The sequence below is a fragment of the Ambystoma mexicanum genome, chromosome 7q (genome assembly GCF_040938575.1).
Source record: "Ambystoma mexicanum isolate Mex_15411 chromosome 7q, UKY_AmexF1_1, whole genome shotgun sequence".
Taxonomy (NCBI): domain Eukaryota; kingdom Metazoa; phylum Chordata; class Amphibia; order Caudata; family Ambystomatidae; genus Ambystoma; species Ambystoma mexicanum.
The window spans coordinates 678954360-678981861 of NC_090941.1; the positions used below are offsets into that span (position 1 = coordinate 678954360).

Consider the following 27502-nt stretch of genomic DNA (forward strand, 5'->3'; position numbering starts at 1 on the left):
CCTCGCTCATCAATCCTCATACTAACATTGCTTCTCCAGGATTAGGACATCAAGATAGCACATTCATTTCCTTACCATACCGTGGTGTCCTTGCAGTGATAACCACCGAAACAGCTTCCAAAATAACATGTGACGGGACAGTGTCCTCAGTGTACCAATAGGACAAGTAATGTGTTTGGGCCAACAGAAAATATCTAAACATATCAGGGGCCCTAAGTCCACCCATCTTCAACAGAGCTGTCAGAACCCCCCATTTTACACGGGCAATCTTTCTGGCCCAGATAATGATGATAATGATATGTTATTTATATAGCGCCTTTATCCAAAGCGTTTTACAAAGCACATTTTTACATACAATATCACCCAACCGAAATTGGTACTAATTTATCGACCTCGGAAGGATGAAAGGCTGAGTTGGCCTTGCCGGGATTCGAACCTGCGACCTGCAGATCATGCTCAGATCGCAGCAGCAAGTGCTCAACTCGCTGAGCTAGCTTACCGGCGCCAGATGAATCGAGTACACATTCCCTGCAGCCAATGTAAGAAGCTGTTTGGCAGAGGGAACATAATATTTGTAAACAGACAAAGGTTTAATCAGGACTGCCATTTTCAGCATGGCCCCGCCCAAGGATAGTGGGAAACGGCTTCATCGTTCCAAACTCGCCTGAACTTGTGCATTCACCAAATTGTAGTTCAACCTAATCAATGACCTTTTATTGCAACCTACTTTGTGTTCCTGTTGTCAAGCCATGTTCATTTGAATAGCAAATAAAGTGCTGTACCACTATTATTTTCAAATACCCGATGTATTCAATGGTCTTTTTCTCAGAATTATGGTTCAAATGTATTGTAAATATTCACGTTCATTTATCATACAAGATGTACTAGTGAACATACCTCAGTGTAAAACTATATGTTCCAGTGCAAAATACCTGCATCAGGTTACTATTTTCTAAAAACACAATAACAATTAGAATAATAATCAATTTGTTCCATTATGCATTTTGTCTCACAATGCATTTGACTGATCCATACAATGACATGAAAATGTGTCCAAATCTTACCTGGCATCAATGTTTTTCCACCTCAGCCATTGAAGCAACCAGACTACTTACTCTGTGGCAAAATGGAGTGTTTCCATAACTGGGATGTTGTCCATTTCAATACTTAACTCTACATAATCAAACATACAGGTTCCACATTCCTCTTATACCATCCATTTGAATCCTTTAACTCTGAGTGTCCTTCTACCAGAACTTTAGTTTAAATCGTCAATTTAATGAACCCACAAGGAAGACCAAATATGCAGGACTTTGCAAGAAAGCAAGGAAACACACTGGACTGTGGAAATACATTGAACTGTGGCGAGTTGGAGCTTAGGAAAATTACTGTTAAGATAATTGTTAAATGAGGACAAGAGAAAGCTAGGGACCTCTTAAATGGTGGCCAGGAATTCTGAAAACAGTTCAGTAGATCATGTGACTAGTCACTGAAAGGTCTAGTACAGACAGCAAGTAGGTGATCATATGCCTGCAACCACAAAGATGCGGGTACAGACTAAGACTTTTTCCTGTGACAAGGAAAAAGGTCTGATTGCCACAAGCCAAACCCTTAGCGGAGCTCTAGGTTTGTAGGGAGCTTCAATGTACCAGCCTTTTTGATATGGTGGAGAAAGCATATAATGGCAGTTAGTTGATAACAGATTGCCTTTTCAAGGAACAATGTATTTCTTTAACAAAGATTGTGAATTCATGTGAAATGGAATAGCAGAGCTTAGAAAGCAAAGGATTAGCACCAGAAATACAGATAAGTCTATTACCTGTATGTAAATGCGCGAGTTCTGAATATAACCTTGCTTTTGAAAACAAAACGTTGGCATAATATTTCTTGTAATTAAAGACTCTTACAATGCCCTAGTAAATGAGATAAGGGCTTCTGGTCTTGCACATACCTTCAAGATGTCAGTGAGCATGTTCACTATCCTTGAGGCTACAGGGACAGGCAGCAGATGCACGAAAAACCAAAATGTAGGACACTGAATAAAGGACCGGAGTACACATCATGGAAATCAAGTACATGGGACGTAATCAATCCATTGGCCTTGTGAAGGGCAAAAGTCAAATCATTCACTTTCGGGTCTGGTTCTTAAGTGCCAGCAGGTACATTAAGGTCATCATAATCACAAGAAGCACCCGCATGGGTGTGGCAGCCTCAGGTAACCCCATCAAACACAAAAATGCCCTGGAAATTAGCAGGTTTGCTGTTCTGATAATACTACATACAGATGCCATCACTACAGTCCTTTGCTGTGCTGGGGGAATTCCTCATTACCACCAGCCCACCTACCCCCCCATCCAAGAATATTTATAAAATAATGGGTTAAAACGGTGCATTTCACTTTCCGTAAAACAAATGAGTAAAAAGCTGTATTTTACAATGGCTTTGTAAGTGAACGAAAGAAATCCAATAGATGTTAAGCCGCCAAGAGTGCTGGTATATTTTCCGACACATTTTCATGATGCCTTTGCCCACAAAATATGCTAGTATGGACAAACATTTTAATTCAGCCTGCACCAATATATGCCATCATTTTCACATAAGAACATGCGCTCCTGCTGGCTCTGTCCATGGCAGTAAAAAAATGACAAGCTTCCATAAGAACACTCACGTTCGGCTTAGAACACACCAGCAAAACATGCAATGCCACTAAGAAAAAGTGCATGCTGGTTTCCAGAATGTAGTTTATTCCCCACCTCTAGTTAAAAACACTCAAGTTCGCTTTGCCCATAATGTTTGCAAAACATGCCATGCCACTGTAAGAAAACTGGCTGAACCAAAGTAGGCCAGTATTCCACATCAGAACACTAATCATGTTTGCAGTTACAAGGTCGCAATGTCATGTTTCTCTGCTTTTGCTTGCTGCGTGGCTTCTGCATAATGGGTAGTGGGTTGGTGCCTGCCACCCTTCATGAACAAGACGCCACTCTGGTGGTGCATAGATAAAAGAAACTAAGGTATGGGTGATGTGAGTTTTCATACAGATATTAGCTATATTACAGTCAGCACGCATAATTCTAGGATTGGCCCACTCATGGACTTGTAACTGTAGCTCTTGGTGGTTTAAGGATTTCGGGATCTGTGCAAGCTATTTGAAAAGTTGAGGTATCCGTTGTTGCAGTGGTTTCCCATCAGTATGAGCGTATATATCAAGGAGTTATGAATTTACTGTTTGTTGATGAAAATGGTTTTTACTAATTTGGCATGTAAAATAAAAGCTACAAAAGAAAAGATAGAAGCAACTCCATAAAATATGTGCATATCATTTTTTAATTAAACATCAAGTTCCCTCTGATAACAAATAGCTTTATCTACTCAATACAAATGTATTGTGTTGAACAGTGGTAGGTTGCACAAAGGTGAACAAAGTCTTATTAAAAAAAAAAAAGATTTACAAACAGGATTATTACTTTAGACGAGTTATTCAGCATTTCAAAAGCAGTTTAAAAAGCATGAACTTGAATGACATACAACACATCTTTGACTGCAGCCCAACGGAACAGTTACAGTTTCTGCTTCTCTTGTTGCTGCCATTATTAAAACACAAAATGGGTGAAACTGATCATCACAAAAATATGCATATGCCAAGTGTCTTAAGCACACATACAGTAGTGCAAGAACGTTATTGATGTACTAAAAATAATAATACCCTTTTCTATTGTCAATGCATCACTTGCCTAACACAAATGTACTTTCATGACGAAGATAAATCAATGCTGCATAATATCATTAGTCTTAGGACATACAGAAGTATACAGGACAAGACCATTAAAATAAAATATACTTACTTGCATACCTGTAATCGATTACAAGAAAGTATTGATGAAATCACTAGGAACATAAACTTGGTGCACAGTAAATGAAACATTTTTAATGAAGGAAAGGCAACAGTCTTAAAATGAAACTGAATTAACAGTGCTTAAACCCTTGAACTAGCTTGTGCAATTGTTAATAAAAATGCTGAGACTGTAGACCTTTTATTTCCAGCAAATGTAAACCCCCAATCGTATTATAAATAGTTCTTTTGAAATCACAGCGTACACGTGGAGGTGACTACTACGAAGTAGAATTAACCACATCTGGTAGTTTATTGGCGATTTGGCATTCAAAAATGTTCCTTTTCATCTATGAATGCGATCAATCAAAGGTGTCAAAGATTGCTTCACAACTGCGTCCAAGATCTGTAAGGACATCAACAAGCACATTGCACATGGCATACTCTGTATTACCAAAAAGGAGGTTAACGACCGTGAAGCACATTACTTTAGTAGATGGGAACAGAGAATTACATTCTGACCAAGCAGGCCATCCAATCTCTGAGAAGTTGGAGAACATGGTTTATCATTCAGTAAACCATTTTAACATATGTTTTTGTCATCATGATTCTTGGGACAATTACATTTTTGCTACTGTGCTGTTCTTTTTTTAGTAGTAATGAACGATATCACCCATAGTGCACTAAGGACTTATATTAAAAGAAATATAGCCTGTAGCTTTTTAAACAATGCAGGACAAGCCCGCCATTATTTTGTGAAAATGTAATTGAACTCTTCTGGCTTACTGCCTTGGGGGGATGAGGAGAGTGGGAACTTATGCACAGCGGCAAATGGCTTTTTGGTTTTTTAAGTTGATGTTTCATAAAAAAAAAAATATGGGCAAGAAATGATCATGTATAATAGTGAAATAACTAGGCGTCCACGCTGTACTAATTTCCACACTTGAGTAAACATCTGAAACTTTCCTAGCATCTTGAATCTAAAAATGTGTTGGCCAGTCTAGGACGGAAATAATGGAAAAAGTATCGGGTCATCTTTATAACATAAGATTGAAACATGATGACCTAGTTCCACTGCTCAGCAATCTACCTCTCAAGGTTATGACATCAATGGAACAAAAACAATAAAAGTCAAATCTATTTTGCCCCAGTGTGACAGATCAGGATGCCGAAGCACTGCTTGTTTAGGCTATGTGGTGTATTTGTTTACATAGTTGCAGTTTTAAAGATATAGGAGTTTGAGTTTATTATACTTTAGCTTTAAAACAATATAATATTTTAAGATGGCGTTGAAAGACCAACATAGGACAAAGGAATATGGTAGGATATTATTTATTCACAGTGACATCTTGTGCAAAATCAAATACGGGCTGGACATTTTTCAGAGCAGGAGTACAAATGTAGCCAGAGGTAAAGACTACCTTTTATCTATAAGTAGTCCCCTACTTCATAAATATCACTCTAGCCAGCAGATATTCGAAATATTGTGTGTGCGCATATAAAGTGTGCATAGAAAATCAATTGTACACATGAACAAAGTAAACGGACACATGTCCTGATCTACATGTTTTCTATAAGTTTATACACACACACACAATGTGCAGAACAATATTTTAAGTCTAACCTTTAGACAGAAGTAGAGCCTAGCAATACACACTGTTGTACCTATCATGGTAACAGCTATATGTATTTACATCTATACATTTGCACATGTGCTCAATATTTCATAAAACCATGCTGCAGGAAATATTAGTTTTTCAAGAGCTTACATACGGCTGAGCAAGAGCTTTCATTGTAGACTCAAGTCAGAATATCATTTTGATAGCAGGAATAAAAATGCACACGAATTAATTCATTAACATGAAAATAACCATTTGTGACAAATGCAGTAACGCTCAAAAATCAATCTTCCAGAATTGGGAAAAAATATAAAAACATTATAAATCTCCTGGGATGCAATCCTAGCCGTTTTAGAAAAATAGATCTTTAAGGATGCACCAACCAACATTTATTTTTTAGTAAACCGTCTATCTTTTCCCTCTTTTGTTTCCAGCTGGAGGTTTTTTAAGCTGCAGAAGCTGCCCACCTGTTCCAAAACCAGTTGAAGGATTGGATACGCCAAATGTCAACCCAGCTGATGCAGTGATGCCAGGATTGCTGAAGTTGAATCCGGAAGTAGCTGAGCTGCCAAAACCTTGTAAAATGAGGAAAGAATTGCCACCATTAGTAAAGCTATTGTTTTCTCACACTTGATACGAATCAAAAATTACCATCTGAAGCCATCAAGAGGACTATGCACATTCTGGCAGTCCATTTCATCACTTGCTCTTGACATACAGACATTATATGACGAATAGATTCCTCAGAGCTTCATCAGAATTATTGCACCACATCGTGAAGCTTTTTCAATCATATATAATGGGGGAAAAACTTCAAAACTCACGACCACAGTGCATTATTCCGAGTGCTTGGAATGGTCTGAATATGAATTGTGGGATTTTGTCTCACTCAAAAGACATTCTCCCATTCACTTCACTGGGAATTATTTGTACTGTTGACTTCCCAGATAAGTTAGGAGACACCCTTGCAACTAAACCTCTACTGGACGTACAGAATGAAACCTCGTTTTTCTTAAACCAACAAGTTCTTAAAATTGGTCTCTCCTCCATCAATTCATGGACATTGTTATAACCTATTGTGATGCACAACACTGCATAAAGGGTGTGGACCTCATGAAGGATACATTTCTGTAGCGTGGCTATAACACTACTGAAGCGACTACTGAAGCGACACTCAGGGTAAAGAGAAAATAAAAGAAAACCCCTACAAATACGTTTCAGAATTCCAAGGCTCACCATGTGTTTGGCCCCTGGTCCTGCTAGCTATGACCGTCTGATTCAGAAACACTGTTCAAGGAAATATTTTCAGAGTTATCTTAGGCTGTGCAAAGGTTAAAGCTCTTGGAAAGTAGGGATATTAAATATGTATGTAGGTAGTTGGTAGCTACATAAATGTTACATTTACGGAATACACACTATGGATTTTAAGTCAACTATGAGAAATACAATTCTCAGCTGGCCAACCATCTTTCTTCTGTCGACACTTCGGGTAAAGAAACAGGCTAATCATCGATTAGTCATCATTGTGGGTTTAAAATGAACAGCGCCAACAGAGTAGTCTCTTGTCGATTTCATCCCAGTGGAGCAGGGGGGGCTGGGGGGGGGGCAAAGGCAGTGGAGCAATTCTTCATTCAAGAGACAAGGTATTAGGATGATGAAAAAGGCAACGTGGTTGCTGGAAGTGGTGCAAATCCAGAGAAGATGTTGGTTCTGTGTAAGAATCTTCCATAGAATGGCTCTTCAAGGATTTACTCAGTCTGGTCACTTATCCTTCCTGCATTGGCTTTCGTCCTCCAGTCCTTTCCCACATCCTAGTCTTCACAGACACCACTTCAGGGTCCACCTTTGGTTCCAATTATTCTTAAGGTTGAATAGTCAGCGTCCCTCAATTTGCTATTGGGTCCATGTCCAACCCCTGGCATTTCACTTGCCAAACAAGTCGCTTCCACACAGCTCTCTCCACCTCAGAGATCAAGAATTCAAAGATCCAGACCTCTCAAAGATCTGGACATTCACTTTGGTAGGCCCGACCAGGACCTACGTTTCCAACAACATGTGATCAGGTCTCAATAAGATATTGTCAGCAGCACTTGAAATGGTCTTAACACGATGTGGCGCATCGGTAGTTCCTTGCTCAAATCTCAATACGACTGGGGGTTTCAAAAGCACTTGCTAGAACTCACCATGACTTGGGGGTTCGGCTGCTGCTTTGACGGGGATCCGCCTGGACCTGTAGCACGTTTAACACTATTGTGTCAGGGCTTGGGTAGTGAACAACTTCTCCAGCAAAGTCGCCAACTTACTCCAAGGGGTGTTCTCCAGCTCATGCATTCACTTTTCTGTGCATTCTGTTTTCTGTGTACTATACGCTGAATAACGCCATGAGGGGGCTTGTTCAGCCCTTTTGACATTGGTTAACAGTTTTCTTTATGTCAGCCCTGCGTATTTTTAGGACTTGTGGTATTTCTGTTTAACACATTTTTTAATATTTCTAACAGAGCCTCTCTGCAGTTAAGTTGCTCTCACTTGTTTGACATGACATTGGTGGCCTCGACCTGGGAACTTCGCCCAGGTGACTGTAGGCGCAATTCCACTTTTGCACAGGAATGATCTGCTTTCCACATTGTCAGCTCGCGATTGCTTGGGTCAAGGTAGGTTGAATCCCTCACTTTGAAAACCACACTAATTTCTTTTCCATTCACAGACACCTGAACACCTTCGATTTGGAGATTTACTTTCCCATACCAGAGGTATTTGGGAATTAGGGATGGTATCATTTTAGAGCTTTGTGAGGTCATGGTTTTCAGTTTCAGGTAACAAGGACTTTGTGAAGTTAAATCGCCTAGAAAAAAAGATTCATCATTGATAATGTATACTGCCGGCTTAGCTTGGTAAATTCTTTCAGCACAAGGGAGTGTGGCGCGGCCCCGTGCAGATACACGACCCATGACGAACTGGACGTCTGGGACAGAGTACGTGGAGCCAACACACCATATGACCTCAGTGCTGCCTTTTTGCGTAGCAGCCAGCTGCTGATTGAACAGATGAGGTGTAGTACTGTTGGGGAAGGTTGGGAGGGTGCCGAGAGGAAACTGTGGGAGAAACAGCCATCAGAAAAGAATACTACTGAGAAGCAGGTAATTTGCTCTTCTAATGCATTCTTTCCTCCCACAGATACCCCATAATTGATAGACTCCCATAGCAGTATGTAAATCTGGAGGAATGAGGAGAATGATAAAAGTGGAAAACTGTGGAGGACCACTCCCCCAATGCAAACATCCGGCCCTGATGGGAAATCCCGGAAGTAATGTTTGTTAAACGTGTGCAGAGAAGCCCACACAGCTGCTTGATATATGTTCAAGACAGGGACCGGCTGGGCAGAGGTGGCAGCCAGGTCTCTGGCTGAATGAGCCCTGAGACTGGCAGGCACATCCTTACCCACCAGATCGTAGCGCTCAGAGTTGCAGAGGAGGACTCATCTTGACAGGGTCTGTTTAGTCACAGGCCTACAAGCACAAAAACCACCATCCAGATTTCTGACATCTCATGTCTGACAGACGTAGTAGCTCAGGGGCATCATCAGGTCCCGCCATTGAAATAATTTCTCTCTCTAGACGGGTGAGGCAGTTGGAAAACTCAGGTAAATGGATCTTCTGAGAGATTAAAGTTCAACACTAACTTAGGAAGGATGATCTCAGCCTCAAAGCAATCTTCTCCTGGGAAAACACCAAATAGGGAAGTTTAACATAACGCCTAGAGCTCACTCACTCATTTCATGGAAGTGATGGCTAACAGGAAAATCACCTTGATGGTCAGAAACCTTAATATGTTTGCACATGCTCTAATTGAGCTCCATTAGGAATGTCCATATTAATGTCCCATACAAGAACAACAAACTGGGACTGGGGAAACTGATGGCACAAACCACAAACAACTGCATAATAGTGGAGATTATGAAAAAAGAGCCTTGCTCTGGGGTTTAAAGAACGAAATGGGAGCCGGGTACCCGCTCTACAGTGCCAATTGGCAGTCTTCTCCTCCATCCCCATCAGGTCAGGGAGTAAAAAAAAAAGAAAATCATCTAGAATAGGGGTGGTAGGACAGGCGGAAGAGTCCAGACCCCTCTTACAACACCAAGCTGAGAATGTACGCCACTGGCAGGAATAAATGGACTTGGTGGTCATCCTCCGAGCAGAAAAGAATACAGTTGCGATGTCTTCCGACAAATCCCACTCCTCAGACTCTCAGAAGCCAAGCATGAAGGTTCAGTTGCTGAGGCTCGGATGGAAGGCATGCCACAGAGTGGGAAAGCAGGCCTACCTTTGCCCGAAGGTGCCAGGGTACACAGATCGACATGTTCAGAAACTCCAGGCACATGCTGCTCTGGGCCCAGTCTATAGCGATCAGAATCAACATAGACCTGCACAGCCAGTCACTCCTGAGAACCAGTGGAATTGCAGGGATCGGCAGGAATGCACTCAGCTGTCAATACATCCACCAGAGCTTCCTGGTGTCCAGTTAAAGTTACGAAATCAAAAGGATCGAATGCCAAAGGTGAGAGTGCATTCGACTGAAAACAAAAGGATCACATTTTTTTTTAAATGTATATAATTTTTTTTATTTAGTATCGGTAAAAAAGGTGTTTTTACACCAAAAACAGGGGTTTGGGGGGGTGGATCACCCCCCGCCCCCCAAAAAAATACAAACAAAATAAATAATTCGATACTTTTTTTCCAGTCGAATCGACTCGACCCTTTTGTCATTCGACCCTTTTGAGTCAAAACTTTAACCTATAAGTGAGCTTCCTGCAGAGGAAACACTCTGGAGAAGAACTCGCACTTCTTGTTCAAGTTCTAAGTAAAGAGGTCCACATGAGGGATCCCCCAAAAAGAGAATTTCTCCAGGAGGACTTCCAAGCTGAGCTCCTGCTCATGTGAGAGGACAGTCTGTCTGCTCAATGTGTCCGGTACAAGCGACTCCCACCCTGGAGAGATGGGCTACCGTCAGATACATCATTCTTCAGAGCCCAGAACAACAGTCTCGTTGCTGCTCTGCACAGAAGTAATGACCCCAAACCACAGCGTTTGTTGAGGTAGTGCATGGCCACTGTATTGTCTGACAAGAACAACACAGTCACGCCTCACACAGAGCGGGAAAGGGGTGCTCCTGGGTTTGCCGGAGACCAGAGTGCATTCACTGTAAGGTCTAATAGGTGAGCACCCCAGCCCTTCAGTGAAGTCTCTGGCCACAGTCAGTTTGGGCTAGGGTTGTTGAATCGATGCCCCACTCAGTTAGTAGTTTTACAGGGATGGCCGCAAAGATCTCGAGACACATTGTCCGTGACCCTCAAAAGGTCTGACATGTCACCCTGCAACTGAGACCCCCAACACTGAAGTCACCACTGGAGTAACCTCATGCATAACTGGGCCTCTGGGACCACCAGAATGCAGGAGGCCATGAGGCCCAGTAGACACAGTAAAGTGGTGGCCGGAACCAGCTTCTCGGACTGAAAGACAAATTATCTGGAAGAGGTTTGATGTCGACCGTAGGGAGGGAAAGTCCTGCCCAGGGGATTTTCCAAGACCACTCCGATAAACCGCAAGGATTGAGATGAAACATGGGACTTTGAGAAGTTCAAGGAGAATCCCAAACTGTGTAACATGCTGCATGCGTGGAACAAATGCACAGACACCAGGTCTGGGTGAGAGCTTGGACAAGTCAGTCATCCAGGCATGGAAAGATATTTATACTTTCACTCCAGAAGCAAGCTGCCACCACAGCCAACAGTTTAGTGAAAACCCTTGCTGCTGAGAAAAGGCAGAATGACAGAACCTTGAACGTGTGGGATGTCCAGGCTACAAACCTCAGATGCCTCCTGTGCTTGTGATGGATCAGCACACAAAGGTTTAAACCTGTAGATCTAGAGATACCAGCCAGTCCGGCAATTCAAGAGCCAGAAGGATCTAGGCCAAAGTACCCATCATGAACTTCATGTGCGGGTACAAATACAAAGGCATCAGATCCAAGATAGGACTCTGGCAATGGCGTTTCTTTGGAATCAGATAGTACCGGCCCCTGCCTCGCTCTGAGCGGCGAAGCGATTCTATAGAAACATTTGACAGAAGCAGACCAACCTCCCCCAGGAGGGTAAGGGCCATATGCAGTTATGGGATATAAGAAGGGTGGGTGGCTAGGTGTTGACCTGTAAGACCTAAGCATTGAAAGTGATGCGATGTCAGTCAAGGGTCATCATCCCATCCACTTAGTTGAAATGGATAAAGTCCCCTTTACAGAGGTTTTTCCCCTTGTGGCAGCTGTAGGAACAGTTGAGGCGGTAAAACCTCCTCTGTGGGTTACACTACCTCTACGCTGGCATGGAGGAGGGGGCAACACTGCTTCGGTTTGCTAGAGGGTGCCTGACCCTTACGACGGTGGGTGAATGAGCCAAAGGGAAGGAAACCTCATCCCCTCAAGATGGAGGCGCAAGCCTGATGAACCACCAGACCTATAGACTTGGATGTGGCATTGGAGGCTTAAAGCTTCAGGAGGGGATCATCCACCATTGCCTGAACTGGTTGCATTCGTAAAATGGCACGTCCAAAAGATTTGACTTGATGTTGTGGTTGAATCTGGAGGTCCTCATCCAAAAGTGCAGCCTCAGGACTGACCCAGTGCCCATGGCACGCACCAAACAGTGTTGGGGTCAGCTTGCACAGCCTGGTGTGCTGCCTTCTTGCCATCCTTCAAGTCATTACAGACCTCAATCTCCTTTGCTGGGAAGTTTGTTTGTTTATTTTATTTATATAGTGCTCCGGACCCAGGAGTAAAAGGGCGCTTAGGACAGGTTACAAGGCACAGTACACGGTAATTAGCATTGGTACTTTAGCAAAGGTTATATACAGTATATACAGAAAGTGGTAGTAAATGCATATAGTATTGACAAAAGTGAGGCATGTACAATATATACAGATTGTAGCTAGGTCTAGCTTAAGGTTGACTTTTTGTCAGTAGCCCCCCAATGGCAAGTGTCCTGAAAGACTGGAAGGATTTGGACGATTTGATGCTCAGGAGCAGGGTGTTCCAGAGTTGGGAGGCGAGGACTGTGAAGCTCGAGCCTCCGGCTCTTTTAGAAATGAATCTGGGCACCGTGAGACAAAGTGTTGGAGGATCTAGTGGTTTTGATGGACGGTTTCATGGTGAACTTGTTAGTAAGGTAGGGAGGGGCTAGGTGGTTGAGGGCTTTGTAGGTGAGGCAGAGAGTTTTTAAATCGATTTTTTGTTGAATGGAGAGCCATTTGCATGTGATTCTGGTGGCAGAAATATGCTCCCGCCTAGGAATGTTTAGTGCTGCTCGTAGCGCATTGTTTTGAAGAACCTGGAGTTTACTGATTACAGATTGGTTGGCACCTAGGTAGAGGCTGTTGCAATAGTCTAGCTTAGATTGTATGAGAGCTCTAGCTAGCGTAAGGCAGCTATTAGTGGAGAGAAATGGTCTGCAGGCTCTGATTAGTTTCCCTGTATAAGCGGTAGCTGAAGCGGTCGAATTGACTTGTTTAGTGAGGTTAATATTGGCATCGAGATAAAAGCCGAGTGTTTTCACGTTTTTGGCGACAGGGATGGTGTTGCCATCGATGATGATATTGAGTAGTCGGGGCTCAGTTTTTGTAAATTGTTGGGTGAACCGACAAGGAGCAGTTCAGTCTTCTCGTCATTCAGGCAGAGGCCATGTGCGGCCATCCAGGCCTGAATGACGGAGAAGATTCCATTGATCCTGGTGACATCAGCATTGTAATTGCCGAAGATGGTGAGGAGTATCTGGGTGTCATCCGAATAGTTTGTGTAGGTGACACCCAGACGATCCAGTTTATCAAAGAGAGGCTTTGTAAAGATATTGTATAGGGTGGGGGAAACACATGAGCCATGAGCTGTGGTTAGTATTAGAGGTGGTGGGTAGGCTAGGGGGGTTACTACTGGAAAGTTGTAGTCTTTTGTTTTCAATTTTCGTTTGCAGACCAGTGATTTTATTCGCAAGGGCATCTTGGATGCTCGTGCACCATAGTTGGTCTTTCACGGACATGTCCGTCGGTGAGTTGGGGTTTTCTTGCCCCTTCAAGATGGTGAATAGTTCTTTAGCACTGGAGCCTGCATTGCTTATTCTTACATTGTAGGCTTCCTTTTTTGTGCGGAGTATTTCTTTTTTTTATAGAGGGAGGATGCATTTGTGAGATTGATTTTGTGTTCCTCTGATGGATTCGTTTTCCATAGGGTTTCCATTAGGGTTTTCTTATTTCTTAGTATTTTAAGTTCAGTTGTATACCAAGAGTTAAGATGGGCTCTGGGTTTACCTTTACATAGTTTTAGTGTGGCAACGGTGTCAATAGCTTTGGTCATGGCATCATTGTAGGGGTCTACTAGTAGGTTAAGGTCCGATGTGTCGGGGATCGAGTTTAGAATGGGTAGAACCAGTGGAATGAGGGCTTCCACGGTTATGTTGCGCTTGTTTCTAGTCAAACATGCTGGTGTAGGGGGGCACTGTATGTGGTACGGGTTATTAATGCTAATGTCAAATGATAGTAGGGGATGGTCAGTCCATATAAGTGGTTGGGGGTCCTTCCAGATGATGTTACAGTTGTGGGCAGAGAGCCAGTCTAAGGTTCTACCTTTCTGATGGGTAGGTAGGGTGTTAAGTTGAGTGTAGTTGTGGCGTGTGATTGGGCATGACACAGAAGGGGAACATGATGAGGATGAGCCAGGCTGGCATAATTCAGAGGCAATGTTGGGGTGTGATGCTAAAGGGATGCTAGATACTGTTGGCTGGGCTCATGCATGTAAGCACCATGGCCAGTTGCAGGCGGTTAGACATGTACGGGTACAGCTTAGTCTGTGTAGTTTACAGGGTGGACGGATGAAGTTATACTAGTGGTATAACAGATAACTACTTCTGGTGTGCAGGTGGCATGCACAGATGGGCAAGTTTTATTTTGTTGGAGCAGTGCAGGAAGTAGGCTGGACTTAGCTTAGCTAGTATGGTGTAGTAATGGGCTAGTATAAATTTGCAACCGTCTAGATTCAAGTTTGATACAATCTGGCAAAAAAGCTGATCACTAGAGCAATTACCAAGCTAGTTAAAATCGTTTTCAATGCAGGCAAGTTGATACAGAAGGGCATTCATGCGTACTGGGTCTAGGTAGTGCAACAGCTAGATTCGACTTTTGTACAGACTGGCAAAACAGCTTATCACTAGAACAATCACCAAGCTAGTTAAAATCTTTTTCAATGCAGGCAAGTTGAAACAGGAGGACATTCATGCGTACTGGGTCTATGTGTTGCAGGCATATGGATCAGGGTAGCATGAACATATGAGGAGGTGAGCATAAGCGCTGATACTCACGGGGCAGTTTCCTCAGCGATTATAATTGCGACTTAGTGTGCAGGAATAGTGCAGTGTGCATGATGGGGCAGGGACAGTCGTGGAACATGCAGCATTTCTCAGGAAATGTACCTTATAACGTTCTTTCCAGGCAGAGTGGCCGGCCGACGGCCGGGAAGGCGTGGACAGGCAGGGACAGGTCAGAGGCCTTAGTGCAGGCCTTGGTGCTGTGGCCGGCTTCCAGTGCAGCAAAGACAAAATGAGTACTTGTCCAATGTGCAAGACGTATTGATGGCACAACGAAAACACAGTGTGCCACAGCATTCATCTCTTACTTGCACTGTCTTAAGTCAGTGAGGGGAAAGAGGTTGTGTTGAGGCCTGCCATTGTGACCTGTACCACCAATCTCTCTGGCAAAGCATGAATGGATAGAATCCCCAGATTCGAAGGTTTCACTCGGGACGACATCGCCAGATCAACAAGAATATCAGTCAAATCATATGAGAGCTGGGGGTTTGGCGGGTGCGGACAAATTAAGTGTTACACAAACTTGGCTACCACTCTTTGAAAAGCATGAGGCCTGACCGGAGTCCAAGGCAGAAGGATATGCAGCTCTGTTGAAGCGTACAGGCTTCTGGCCTCCTGCAGGTCTGCAGCCAAATTCCTTTGCTCCTCTCCCTCTCCATAAAATTCCTCAGGCCCACCAGTCTAATGGAGTTCCTGTCGAAAAAGGATGGTATACCCTTCATCGTAGATGTCGGGCATCTTCAAGAGGAATTTTCCCATCTGGAGCAAGACCTCCTCCTGCGAGTTGCCAGCTTTGCCAGAGCCAAATACAATTACTGCGCGAGGGGGACTGAGGCCAAGGGCTCAACGCCCAAAAGCAGAGCGGCAAAGAGCCTGAATGAAGCCATGTTTGTTTCAACTTCTCAGCCGATTCTTCTACTGACATCTTCCAGGGTTTTGCGCACAGAAACGTGGAACGTGTCCTCGTACCATGCATATGGCAGTAGGTGAACAATGTAGTGGCACGCTGCTCAAGGACCTTCGGGTGCATATATTGGAATTATCTGCAGTACGGCAGATCAAGGCTTTCCCGAAGGCAATACAGGCAAATCCTGTGTGGGTCTGAGATGGACATCTGCCTACCATAATTCGAACAAAGTCCAAGGTCGTACCAGGGTTAGACATGACAGAACAGCAAAAGCTAAGTGGAGTATCCAAAGAGTATGACGTGTGCAGAAAAAAGGAACTGAGGTTATATTGAGCAGTGGCTCCGTATATATCGCTCCAAATTCTCACCCTGCGTGGAGTGACAGATGCAAACCCAGAGCAGGGCTGGGGCCCATGCTGGTCTGGTAAACATTTTTGGGGAGTTCAGCTGGCACTGGATATGATATGGAGACAAAACATCAAAGATAAGGAATCTGTGGTAGAAGGGAATTCATTAGAATGCAGGGTTTTGGATGTCTCTTGCTGAGCGGTCTCAAACATCCTTTATGGTGGAATGCTGTGCCTTGGTGGAGGTGGCAAGCTTACCTGATGCTACTCCTTTCACCCTTTCCCTCTGTAAGGCACATCGGGAAGCAGGCAGACAAATCCAGTCCCTAGTGGCTCAAACCTTCACATGGTAAGATTTGAATTAACTCACCACAGTTATATTGGGTTTTATGAAGTTCCCTTTCCATGTGCATGGTGTCTGGGCCCTATGGGATCTGCACAAGGAGTGGGGTGGATTTATTTAGAAGGGACAGAGGGAAATCGCAAGACAGATTTGCTATTGTGTTGGTGTCGGCTGGTTAGGAGGAACCTGGGTTATGCATGCATTATGCTTTTTAGGCAATTTGTATTAAGACCACTTAATGTATTTGTATCCAAAGGAAGCCTTGTATACCCATATAGACAGGGTGCACTGGCTGAGAGTGCCAAACAGGTTGGCAGGAGAGAAGTAGAGGTATGATGGGTTTAATGCTTGATGGAAGGTATTGTTCAATTGCCATGTGGGTGGAATAGTTGATGTGCACATTAAAAGGTGGAGAATTGAATTTGACCTTTTTTGTGAGGGGAAATGGGCAACGCAGAACTAAGTGGGCATTTAGAGTATCCTATCTGGTGTAGCCGTGCAGATGTTCTAGTAGGGTGCATGTAGCAGCAAGGTCCCAAATGGGGACCACCCAGGAGTATATAAGTGCAGAATGGGGGTTGGGAATGGGATTGAGGGGAGGCAAAGGGTTAGAAGCCAGGTGAATGGTGGGAAGTACTGGCAATTGCGTTTTGGGGCTTTTATTGCTGTTGACTGAGGCAATCTTCACACATCCAAACATAGATGGTGGACATGAAAAGTTATAAACTGTTTGAGGTGTACCAACGTTATTTGTCCAATCCAATCAAGATTTTGTCAGAATAACAATAGAAAGCAAGAGCCCAAATGACTAGATTAATGTTTGAGAGGAGGGAATGAAATTCAGAACTAGGTGGTCCATGACAACAGAAGAATGGAGGTGGGAGAGATGAATGTCAAGGTCAACTGTGTCAAAAGCAGCAGATAGCTCAAGCATGCTCTGGGAGCGGATTCCATCGTCATCAGCCAGCATTCACCCCTCAATCACAATGGAGGTGATCACAACTTTAGTTCCATGTAGGGGGTGGAATCCAGTCTGGTTGTTGTTTAGACGATTGTGGTCCTTGAAATATGATTAAAGCTAGATGGTCACTGTCCTTTCAAGGAGTTTGGATGGGAAGGGAGAATAAATGTTGGGTAGCCATTTAGGTACGGAGTGGTCCAAGGACGGCTTTTTCTGTTAGCCGATGGCCGGACTTTGCAACTCTAATGACACATCGGGCCTAAATGAGCGTTTTCCAATGGGTTTTTGACATTATAAAAGGATTCTGTGAATTGGGCCCCTGGTTTACTGCACACAACCGTGCTGTAGGTGTTGCCATTCTCTTTACTCTGGAGGTGATAGGGCATGGAGCACTCGAGTCGCATGCACATATCCTCTTCTTCAGTATGCAGAGACCAGCATACTGTACATTCATAATATAAAGTGTTTAGTAATGTCATGTGCTTGTATTTAAGAATGTTTACTAACAGCAATGGGTATGAACTTCCTCTGAGCTGCACGCATTCAATGGGGCAGGGCCGACTGGATTTGTGGTTTGAAACATCTTGCAATCCACAAGTAGCATCTACAAACGCTTCTATGGTATAGTATACCAGTATACAATATTAATGAAATATGTTTAGTTGTCAATTGTTTTAGTGTTTATTGATATTTAATAATAACAATTGATGTGACCTAGTTTCACTTCCCTGTACGTTTACACCTAATCCAGTTTATCATACGAAGATAGAATAATTTTTGTATGCGGTTTACTTGCAGATATTAATTAAAAAAGCTATTAGTGTTATATATATATATATATACACACACACAAACATTACTTACCATAATCTTATTTATGATGCTTGTATCTGCTTAGAGTCACATGCTTGCATAGGCCGAAATCTAGTGGTAGGTGCAGAGTATTGCATGACTTGTTTTCAAAGTTTGAAAAGGGACGTCGACTGGGTGTGTGTGTAATACTATCCCTAGTGTGACGTGTACTGTACCCATGGTCCCTCACGCGTCGAGGTCCCTCAGATTGTTTTGTGGCTGGCATGAGGAAGAATAAAATTTATGTGCGAGTACAGGAAAGTAAGAAAGAATTAAAATGTCTATGTACCTTCAACTCCAAGAGGGGAGGAAGGGTGAGTCCATATGAATATAAGCAAATACAAGCATCCGAAATACTATCACTGTAAGTAATGTATGCCTCTACTTGGAATCAAATGCTTTGCATAGACTAGCGAGCAGTACAAGGAGATGGTGGTGTGTTGTTAGAAGGTACAGTCGCAAAAAGATGTCTTAACACTGCTTGTCCCAACTGGGAGTCTTCTCTTGAATGTGTATCCGAACAGTAGTGCTGTGTGAAGGAGTGAACGGAACTCCAAGTAGCTGCCTTGCAAATGGCATCTAAAGGTACATTTGCTATGAATGCTAGAATAGCTCCTGTGCCTTGAGTTGAGTGTGCTCTGGGCGTGAAAGGTAACGTTTTCTTGGACAGAGAATAATTTTGAATGTATTTGACAATCCATCTAGGAATAGCCAACTTAGAGATAGCATCCCCTTCTCTTCTCGTGACTATGGAAACAAATAACTGATCGGTTTTCCTCAGTGGCTTTGTTATACTCAGATAGTACATTACAGCTCTAATAACGTCTAATGTATAGAGGCTTTTCTCTGCTGAATGGGATGTGTTTTGGAAGAAAGCTGGAAGTTCTATGGACTGGTTGACAAGGAACTTTAAGATACATTTTTGCGAAAAACGTGGGTGTGTTCTTAGAACCACTTTGTCTTTATGAATATCAAATAGATCTTGATTTGCGAGGGCTTTCAGTTCACTGACCCATATTATTGATGTAATGGCTACAAGAAATGCAGTTTTGGAAGTGAGATCTTTAAGACTGACTTTATGCATTGGCTCAAAACGAGGAACCGTGAGTTTAGTAACTACAACTTTGAAGTCCCATCCGGGAGTTGGATTTGAAATTGGGGGTGGGGTGGTGTAATCCTTTAACAGCTTCCATGAATGCTTTAACCACTGGTACTTTCCACCATGACACCTTACTTTGAGGTGGTGTATGCTGAAAGAGCTGCAAGATGGATTCAAAGGGAATTAAAGACTAATCCAATCTAAAAGGTAAAGATATTGTACTATATCAGAAAGTGAGCAGTCAATTGGGTTGATGCTGCATGTTCTACACCAAATGACAAAGCTTTTCCACTTATTGAAATAGCAATGTCTTGTGTTGAGTTTAAGTGCCTCCTTCAAGATGTCCATACATCTTTTGTGGCAAGTTTAAATGTCGAAGCTCTATGACTTCAGAAGTCAAGCTGCCAAGTTCAGTGTTTGAGGGCATGGATAGAGTGTTGTCCCTTGATGTTCGGATAGAATGTTGTAAGGGCACAGTAGTTTGGCTGGTATTTAAAGAGACAATTTGAGCAGGTGTGCAGAGAGATCGATGTCTGGTTGCCTCAATTGTGTGAAGATGTTGTGTGAATTATCTGTGTGTATTTGCCACTTGTGTAAACTTCTGCTTAAGTTGTCTCCCAGAGAGGTGTGTTCCCCTGGAATGTGTTGAGACAGGAGGAATATGTTGCAGCGGAGTAACCAGTTCCAAATTCTCTGAGCTAACTTGGACAGACTTCAAGAGTGTGTCCCGCCCTGCTTGTTTACGTAGAACATGACAGTAGTGCTGTCTGTGAAGACTAGAACAGTCTTTCGTGCTAGCTGATGATGAAAAGTTTGAAGTGCTTTTCTCAGGGAGGATAGCTCAGGGGCAACATGCTCGCCTTAAAAGCAAGACACCACAGAGTAGCGCGGGGTTCAATCCCCGGATCCTCCTTGCATTAAATGCGTTATAAATAACCAATTGCAATTACAAAAAAAGCGACTTGATGGAGATAATGTGGCCCCCGCCCAGAGAGTGAGGTGTGTGTTGTAAGAGTGGCCTGCACTGCTGGGTTGCGAAAGGGTTTTCCCTTCAACATGCTTTCTTTTTACCACCACAGTAGTGCTTGTACTAGCGATTGCGAAATGACCACTAGATCGTCCGAATAACTGCTTGCTTGAGAGCATTATTTCACTAACCGCTCTTTCACTGGATGCATGCGCAGATGTGCATGTGGGACAAGGTATTTGCATGAAGCATCATCCCGAGAAGGCACATTGCCTTTCATATGGTTATCTGCCCACCAGCCATATGAGGGATTTGAAACTGCATGTTTTGTACACTCTCGTTGGAGGGGAAGGTTACGCCTTCTTGGGTTTGTATCAATGCACCCAGCAATTGTTTTACTTGGCTGGGGACGAGACTTGATTTTTTTCTTGTTGATTGAGAACTCCAATTGGAACAAAAGGTTGATTGTGGCTTGTGTGTGCTGCTGACACATCTGTGGTGCGTCTCCCGTTATGAGCTAATCATCTAGATAAGGCTACAATGAGATTGACTGCCATCTTAAGTGTACCACTACTACTGCCAGCACCTTGGTAAACAACCTTGGCGCTGAAGAAGTGGGGGAGGACTTTGAACTGGTAGTGTGTTTTTCCTATCTGGAAGCGCAAGTATTTTCTGTGCACTAGCAACATTGAAATACGCAAAATATGCATCTTTCATATCCAACGTCATGTATTCTGCCTCATCCTCTTGAGTTGTTATACATAACGTTTGTGGTTTGACATGTGTTGGCTGGACGCAGGTCTAACACAGGGCGCATAGTTAATTCCTTCTTTGGAACTTGAAGGACACAATAGATGGTTGTATACTTATTGACCTTTTCACAACTGACCTCGGGAGAATTGACCTAATTTAGAAGGTCAATTAGGACATGTATGTAGGACTTGCAGCCCCCCACCCAATCCACACCCCCCCCCCCCCCGGCAATCCCCCACCCAATCCCCTTATATTATTTATAATCCAAAACCAACCCAATACATATATAAAATAACTAAAATAATATAAAGGTCAATTGTGCAGAAGGTTAATTAGGACCACAATAATTAGGTAAATTGTGCAAAAGATCAATTGTAAAAGGTCAATTTGGGAAATACCGAATAGATACCCAGGTTTACCTGGTGATGTGGGACTAACTCTATTGTGACCTTTCTGTAGAAGAGACTGGATCGCTGCCTGTAGAATTAGCTGATGTTCTTGCAACATCTTCCTGTGTCTTGGTGGATGATGTGTTTTTTTTTTATAAACTCAAAGGAGTAACCCTTGGACACAGTTGACAGCACCCACTGGTCTGACATGATCCCCTTCCATGCGTGGGTGAATAGAGAAATGCAACCCCTTACTAAGGAGACATGGGAGGGAAACTGAATGTGTGCGTAATTCCTTAGCGGCCACAGAGACCTCTAGCGGCGGTAGCCCTACCTTTACCTATTCACCTTTTGTAGACCCTTTGAAAGGTGAATTGATAAGGGGATGATTGGGCTTGGGAGGTACACCATGGTGTGAAAGGTCCCAGACTAAAACCTGCCTGTGATGTACGTGTGTATCCTTGCCCTTGAAAGGAGTGGTGTGTATTGGAAACACCTCTTTTGGATATCAGGCTTATTTGAGATTTGCCCTAGAGGTTTTAAGAATTTTTAAGAGCATCATCTACTGCCTTACCAAATAAGACATTGGGTTCAATGGGCATATTCAGCAGTGTTGCTTGTGTCTCAAGTTTAAAGCCTGACTGGCATAACCAAGAATGACGTTTTTTAAAAGTACCCTCAGCTATGATTCGACCAGCAATATCTGCTGTGTCTAAATTATTTTTAATAATGCAGTTGGCAACCGATTTGTCTTTCGGACACTGTTTTGCACATTTATGAGTGTAACGGTTCAGGAACAGCATCAAGTTGGCCGTGGACACTGTCCCAAAGTGAACTATCGTAGCAGGCTAAAAGAGTGGCATTGTTAGCGATGTGTACCTGGTAAGCTGATGATGTTGAGACTTTTTAGCTAGATCATACCATTTTATGCTCCATTTTTCAGGTGGTGCCTCAGCAGATGGCAATGGAGTAGATGAAGAAGGCTGAATACGCTTAATAACTGACTGAAGTAAAGGAATACACTGCCCAACAGACTTTTCTCCCAAGATGTCATTGACGAAATCTGTGCTTTGCAGGGCTTCCTGAGTTTGGATTTTAAAATGATTAGCTGCTTTGATAAGCAGATCATTGTATTGAATTTTATCGTGCATAGGGGAATCTAGGATCTTGCTCTTCCGGCGATGGCAACACATAAATGTCAGGATCATCATTGTCATCCTGATCTTGGGTATATTGATCATCGAACTGACCTCGATCGTTAACACTAAGCATCATCACCTAAACCTTGAGCACGTTGGTGTTGGTCCTGTTCATCATATGGTATACATTTGACTGTTGTGGGTTGGACAGAGATTGCAACTTTGGGGATTTAGCAGGAGGTTCTCCCTCATCTTTATCAAAATATTGTTTTAAAGGGTTCTTTTCTAAAACGTTTACAAAACATAAAAACTTAGTTATAGTCTTCTCAAACCTGTCTTTAGACCAATACCCTGTACTAGGGTCTTCTTGGAAATTGAAAGCTATAGAATCATCTACATCTTGAAAATGTAGTTTTGACTTTAAAGCCTCCGAAAGAGATGACATACCTTGTATGGGCGTGGAAACTTGTTTATAAACTTGTTTGTGATGTGTACCTTTCGACGTACTGTCTGATTTATGTTTCAATGCTTGCCGTTTGGTACGCGAAGGGAATCTATGCGCGGTTGTGCAAATTGCTTCATTCAATCAACGTCTGTTTAGGGTCTTTGTCTTGTGGTGAACATGAAGACGAGCGCACAGAGGACAAAAGATGCTTCGAGTCAGAATCAGCTGTGACCCCTTTTCTGATACCGCGTGGCCATGTTTCGACTTTTTAGTCAACAGACAGTTAGGGGTTGTGTTTTTAGTGCGGGAATGCTTGTGTGTGCCTGCCTTTGTCGCCAAGTGTAGTCTCCACCACATGACCGTTGGCCTGTTTTCCTGGAGGCGAGGACTGACACGTGGGATTTGGCGGAACCCACGTCTTCTACATCACTTTGTGCACCATAGCTGCCTTGATCACCCTCTGACTCATCCACGCCTGTCAGGTTTTGTGTAAGCCTCGGCATGCATGGTGCAGGTGGAACAACGTTTAGTAAGTCAATTTACAGGACAGACAGCGTGATCCCTTGGAAGGCAATGATTGCACACGCGATGCATATCCTTCCATGGATGCTTCCTTATTGCAGGACGGACAGAATTTAAAAGGAGTATTTCCAGTTTATTTTTTTAAGAGGTAGCACGACATCGAGTGCAAAAGCGGAAGATGAGGAAAGACATTCTCAGAAGTGGTTAAATGTATGAGAATCCCCCACTCTACCTACTCTAACAGGGCAGATCCTAGTGTATGCTGAAGCTATCGAGTCCTTCAGTTGAAGAGAAAAGTCGCTGAAAAGATTCGGAATTAGATGATGTTCATCGAAAGCCAATGAAGAGTTGATCGTCGAGCGATGGTGAAGCATTGGCAGCGAACAAAGAACTTACATTTAACTCTTTAGTAATGGCGTTAAACAAGAAACTCTGCATAGAGTTAATGACCACGATGGTGGAAAAAATAATCAGAGGGACCTCGACGAATGAGGGACCATGCGTACAGTACCCGTCACACTAGGGATAGTATTACAAACACACCCAGTCGACGCACCTTTTGCAACTTGGAAAACATGTCATGCATGTAAGGGTGCGGATGGGAAAGACCACTCTGGAAACAGATTATGTTGAAACCACTATAATTTATTAAGTTATAAGGTTGACAAACTGTCTTTTCTGTAGGTAGGCCACCTGACCCTCTCTTCTCATACGCAGTCTTTTAAAACATGAGGGATTTGGCTTATATGAAATGAGTCTTAATTGGCTGTTACTTCAGGTTGTAAAGTTCAGGGCATAACTCACTTGGTGGACTCTTTTCAAGATGGCAGACATCCCTTCCATTCGAGGGCAGACGTGGAGATTGCTGACAGGGCCCGCCTCTCCTATTTTCAGATCTTTATAGTTTGCTTTTAAATGGCTAGTCCTTTTAATGCCCTCACCCGACCTTTCCTCTCAGTTCACATTATCCCCAGATAATTGCAGCATTTAACCTCCTCTTCTCCCTCTGTCACGCTGAGGAAGCCTTTCCCTCCTTACCTCCTTTCGATCATACTTAGTTTCCGCTGGATGCGGTCGCAGGGATTCAATACTCCTCTTCCACCTTTAACTCCGCTTCACAGTCTGCACGAGACCGACTGTCTCTGGAGACTTCCGCCCCCTTTTGTTTCGGCTCGGTGACAGCTGATGGATGACGGTCAGCTTGCCGTCTTCGTGCAGGCACGCCGCGTCAGCTGCCTCACAGCATAGCTCCACCCTTCTGACGGTGGGGGCCAGAAAGGAGGAGCGATCACCGCTCAGCTGTTTGTACGCACGCCCTGCAGCATACACAGCTGGCCTTCACTTGTTTGGGCTTCGGCCTTCGGCTCCGACAAAACCGCGCCGCGTCGGACGAATCTCCAACTTATATTCACACAAGTAATCCGTTTCTAACATGCTCAACCGGAGCGCTTTAACTTTCTGTAACTAGTCTATCCATCTAATACGGCCATTCATACGTAGCAGCTTCTTCCTGGGAATCTCCTTCTTCCTCGTCCCAATCCACAACCTGCCAGGCCAAAAAAAACTAACAACAACCCATGAAACAGGGAAAAAACAGTATTGTTCAAGAAAAGCACCTCCTAGCCAATCTTTCCTTTCTCATAGGACCAAAGACATGTCTTTCCGAGATAGACCCTCCCATCGTGACATCATGACCTGCTGACATCACAATCCTCCCAGACTTCCTGGCTGACTGCACCATTACTTAATTGGCTCTGATCTGCACCTTTTCTCCCTGATTTGTCACAATGCAATACTCTGCACCTACCCCTAGATGTCAGCCTATGCAAGGCATGTGATTCTAAGTAGAGCCACAAGCCTCAGAAATATATATGTGTATGTATGTATATATATATATATATATATATATATATATATATATATATATATTTTTTTTTTTTTTTTAATTAATATTACAGGGCCTGCGGTAGCAGCCCTGTAGTTATGGATAAGTTGCACGAACCATAGGAAGGCTTATAACTTTGACCCCCCCCCCCCCCCCCCAGACGAATCCTCAAGAAACCTTGCAAATACAATTAGAGGTTTTTCCCCTAGATGCAATGGAAAACAATGTTGCTCACGCCTACAGCACAAACCGCTGGACGGATTTTCACCAAATTTGCGGCAGGAGTGGCGGCTGGGTCCGGAAAGCTTGCTTTTGTAAATTTGGTGTAAATCAGTCCAGTAGTTCTTTTTAAAACAAGCAAAAAGTAGGTAAAAACAAATTAGTGATATCTGGGTTCGACCCGCTGACTCACTTCCCTGTTCGGTCCATGGAAGGGCCCATGATTGGTCCAGAGGGCGGCATGTCGTCCCCGGACATTGGACACGCCCACTGATTGGATGGTGAAAAGTGTGAGGTGCGTAACATTTTTTGGAAACACCCGCCATGTTAGATTTGCGGACAGCACCCGGTGTCCGCGAACATCGCAGTAAAAACACAAAGAAAACGCAACATTGCACTTGTCAAACTAATGAAAAAATCTCTGGGGAGGTGAGAGGTGATGAGAATGGGATGGAACATGGCCATAAGAAGCTAAAAAAAATGGTGTTTTTCATCCCAAGAACTCTGCAAACAGGCTGGATGTTCGGATGTAGTCCTCTGATGTGCGCGAACATCTCTGATGTTCGGGGACATCCATGCCTATTTTTGAATTACAGGGTTGGTGAAAAGCAGTTTGTTTTTGGATGGCTTATAACTCTGGCGCCACTCAATGAAACAATGAAATAATGCAATATCATTCTAGACCTGACCTTGGGTGGTTCTGCAAAGTTTGGTGGGATTTTGTCAAGAGGGGGAGGGGGTCTCAACATTTTTAGATGGCTTATAACTTTGTTGCCATTTGACAAATGTGCACATAAGTTTGCAGAAAGATTATAGACCGAACCGTGAATGTTTGTGCAAAGTGTGAATGGATTTTGTCAAGTGGGGGCTAAGTTATAGGACTTTTCTTATGTACGGACATTTTAACACTTTTCAAAAATAAAACATGGGCGAATTTGCAGCAAACTCGTGCAAGGAGCATTGGAAAGGACCTGAAAACATGGTTTTGCAAATGTGTCTGTGTTTTACTTTTTGAAAAGAGTCATAATGCAGTCTTAGCAGTGCACGGTGGTAGCACCAGTTATGGTTGCTTATCTTACCATAACTGGTGAATTTCTCAGGTTTTTCGGTTTTACTTGTAACCAAAGCAGTACTTTAACAACGTTTTTTCATTGAATTTTATGGGGTTTTATTAGTGCAACTTAACCATAACATCCCATTAAGGACTTTTTTCCTGTGAAAAAAATATATACATCTTCTTGCAGCCAGTAACTATACAGGCAATCGAATCGCACTTCCAATGGGTTGGAGTCCAAAAATATTTGGCTAAGTTTTAAATAAAGATTTTAAAATGTATACCTTTATTATGTTTCAATTAAAAATGAACAATCCCAAAAAGCAGGCCAAGGTATGGCAGCACCCCAACGACGCGTTTCGCATGGAACCTGTTGCTTGTTCACATTGCGTGACCCCCAGTACAACAGTTTAAAATATACGATTAGTGGGAGTAGGATGGGAAAAGGGACTACGCTCGGAAACGAGCTGTCAATGGCTCTCAGGCTGTTGTCCATTGTTTGTGTTTAATTTCAGAGAGTACTCTGCATCAGACTTCATAAAGTGTGGAAAACATATTGCCCATCTTTGCCTGTCAGCCGGGTTTAAGGCAGTAATTTATGCCGCCCATAGATGCATCAACATAAGTGTTTACAACAGACCATCGTGGCAGGTACAATACATGTATACTATATTAGCATTTTAACATAAGAGGCACTCTTTAGGTTGAATCATCATCAATAAATATTTGCATTTTACCATAAAAATTTTTATATACCTGTAATTGTCTTTCT

General features: G+C 43.1%; 1 protein-coding gene across 2 annotated transcripts in view; it reads right to left on the reverse strand.

Moving 5' to 3' along the window:
* Positions 1-3309: 3309 nt before the first annotated feature.
* The window catches only part of NUP58 (nucleoporin 58), an 891091-nt gene continuing 866898 nt past the window's right edge, over positions 3310-27502 (reverse strand). The window contains exon 15 of one of the 2 annotated variants that reach the window (XM_069640546.1): positions 3310-6026. In XM_069640546.1, coding sequence (XP_069496647.1) covers positions 5860-6026 — 167 coding nt within the window. In that variant the 3' untranslated portion in view covers positions 3310-5859. The remainder of the gene's footprint in view (positions 6027-27502) is intronic. The other variant, XM_069640545.1, reaches the window with a different exon arrangement.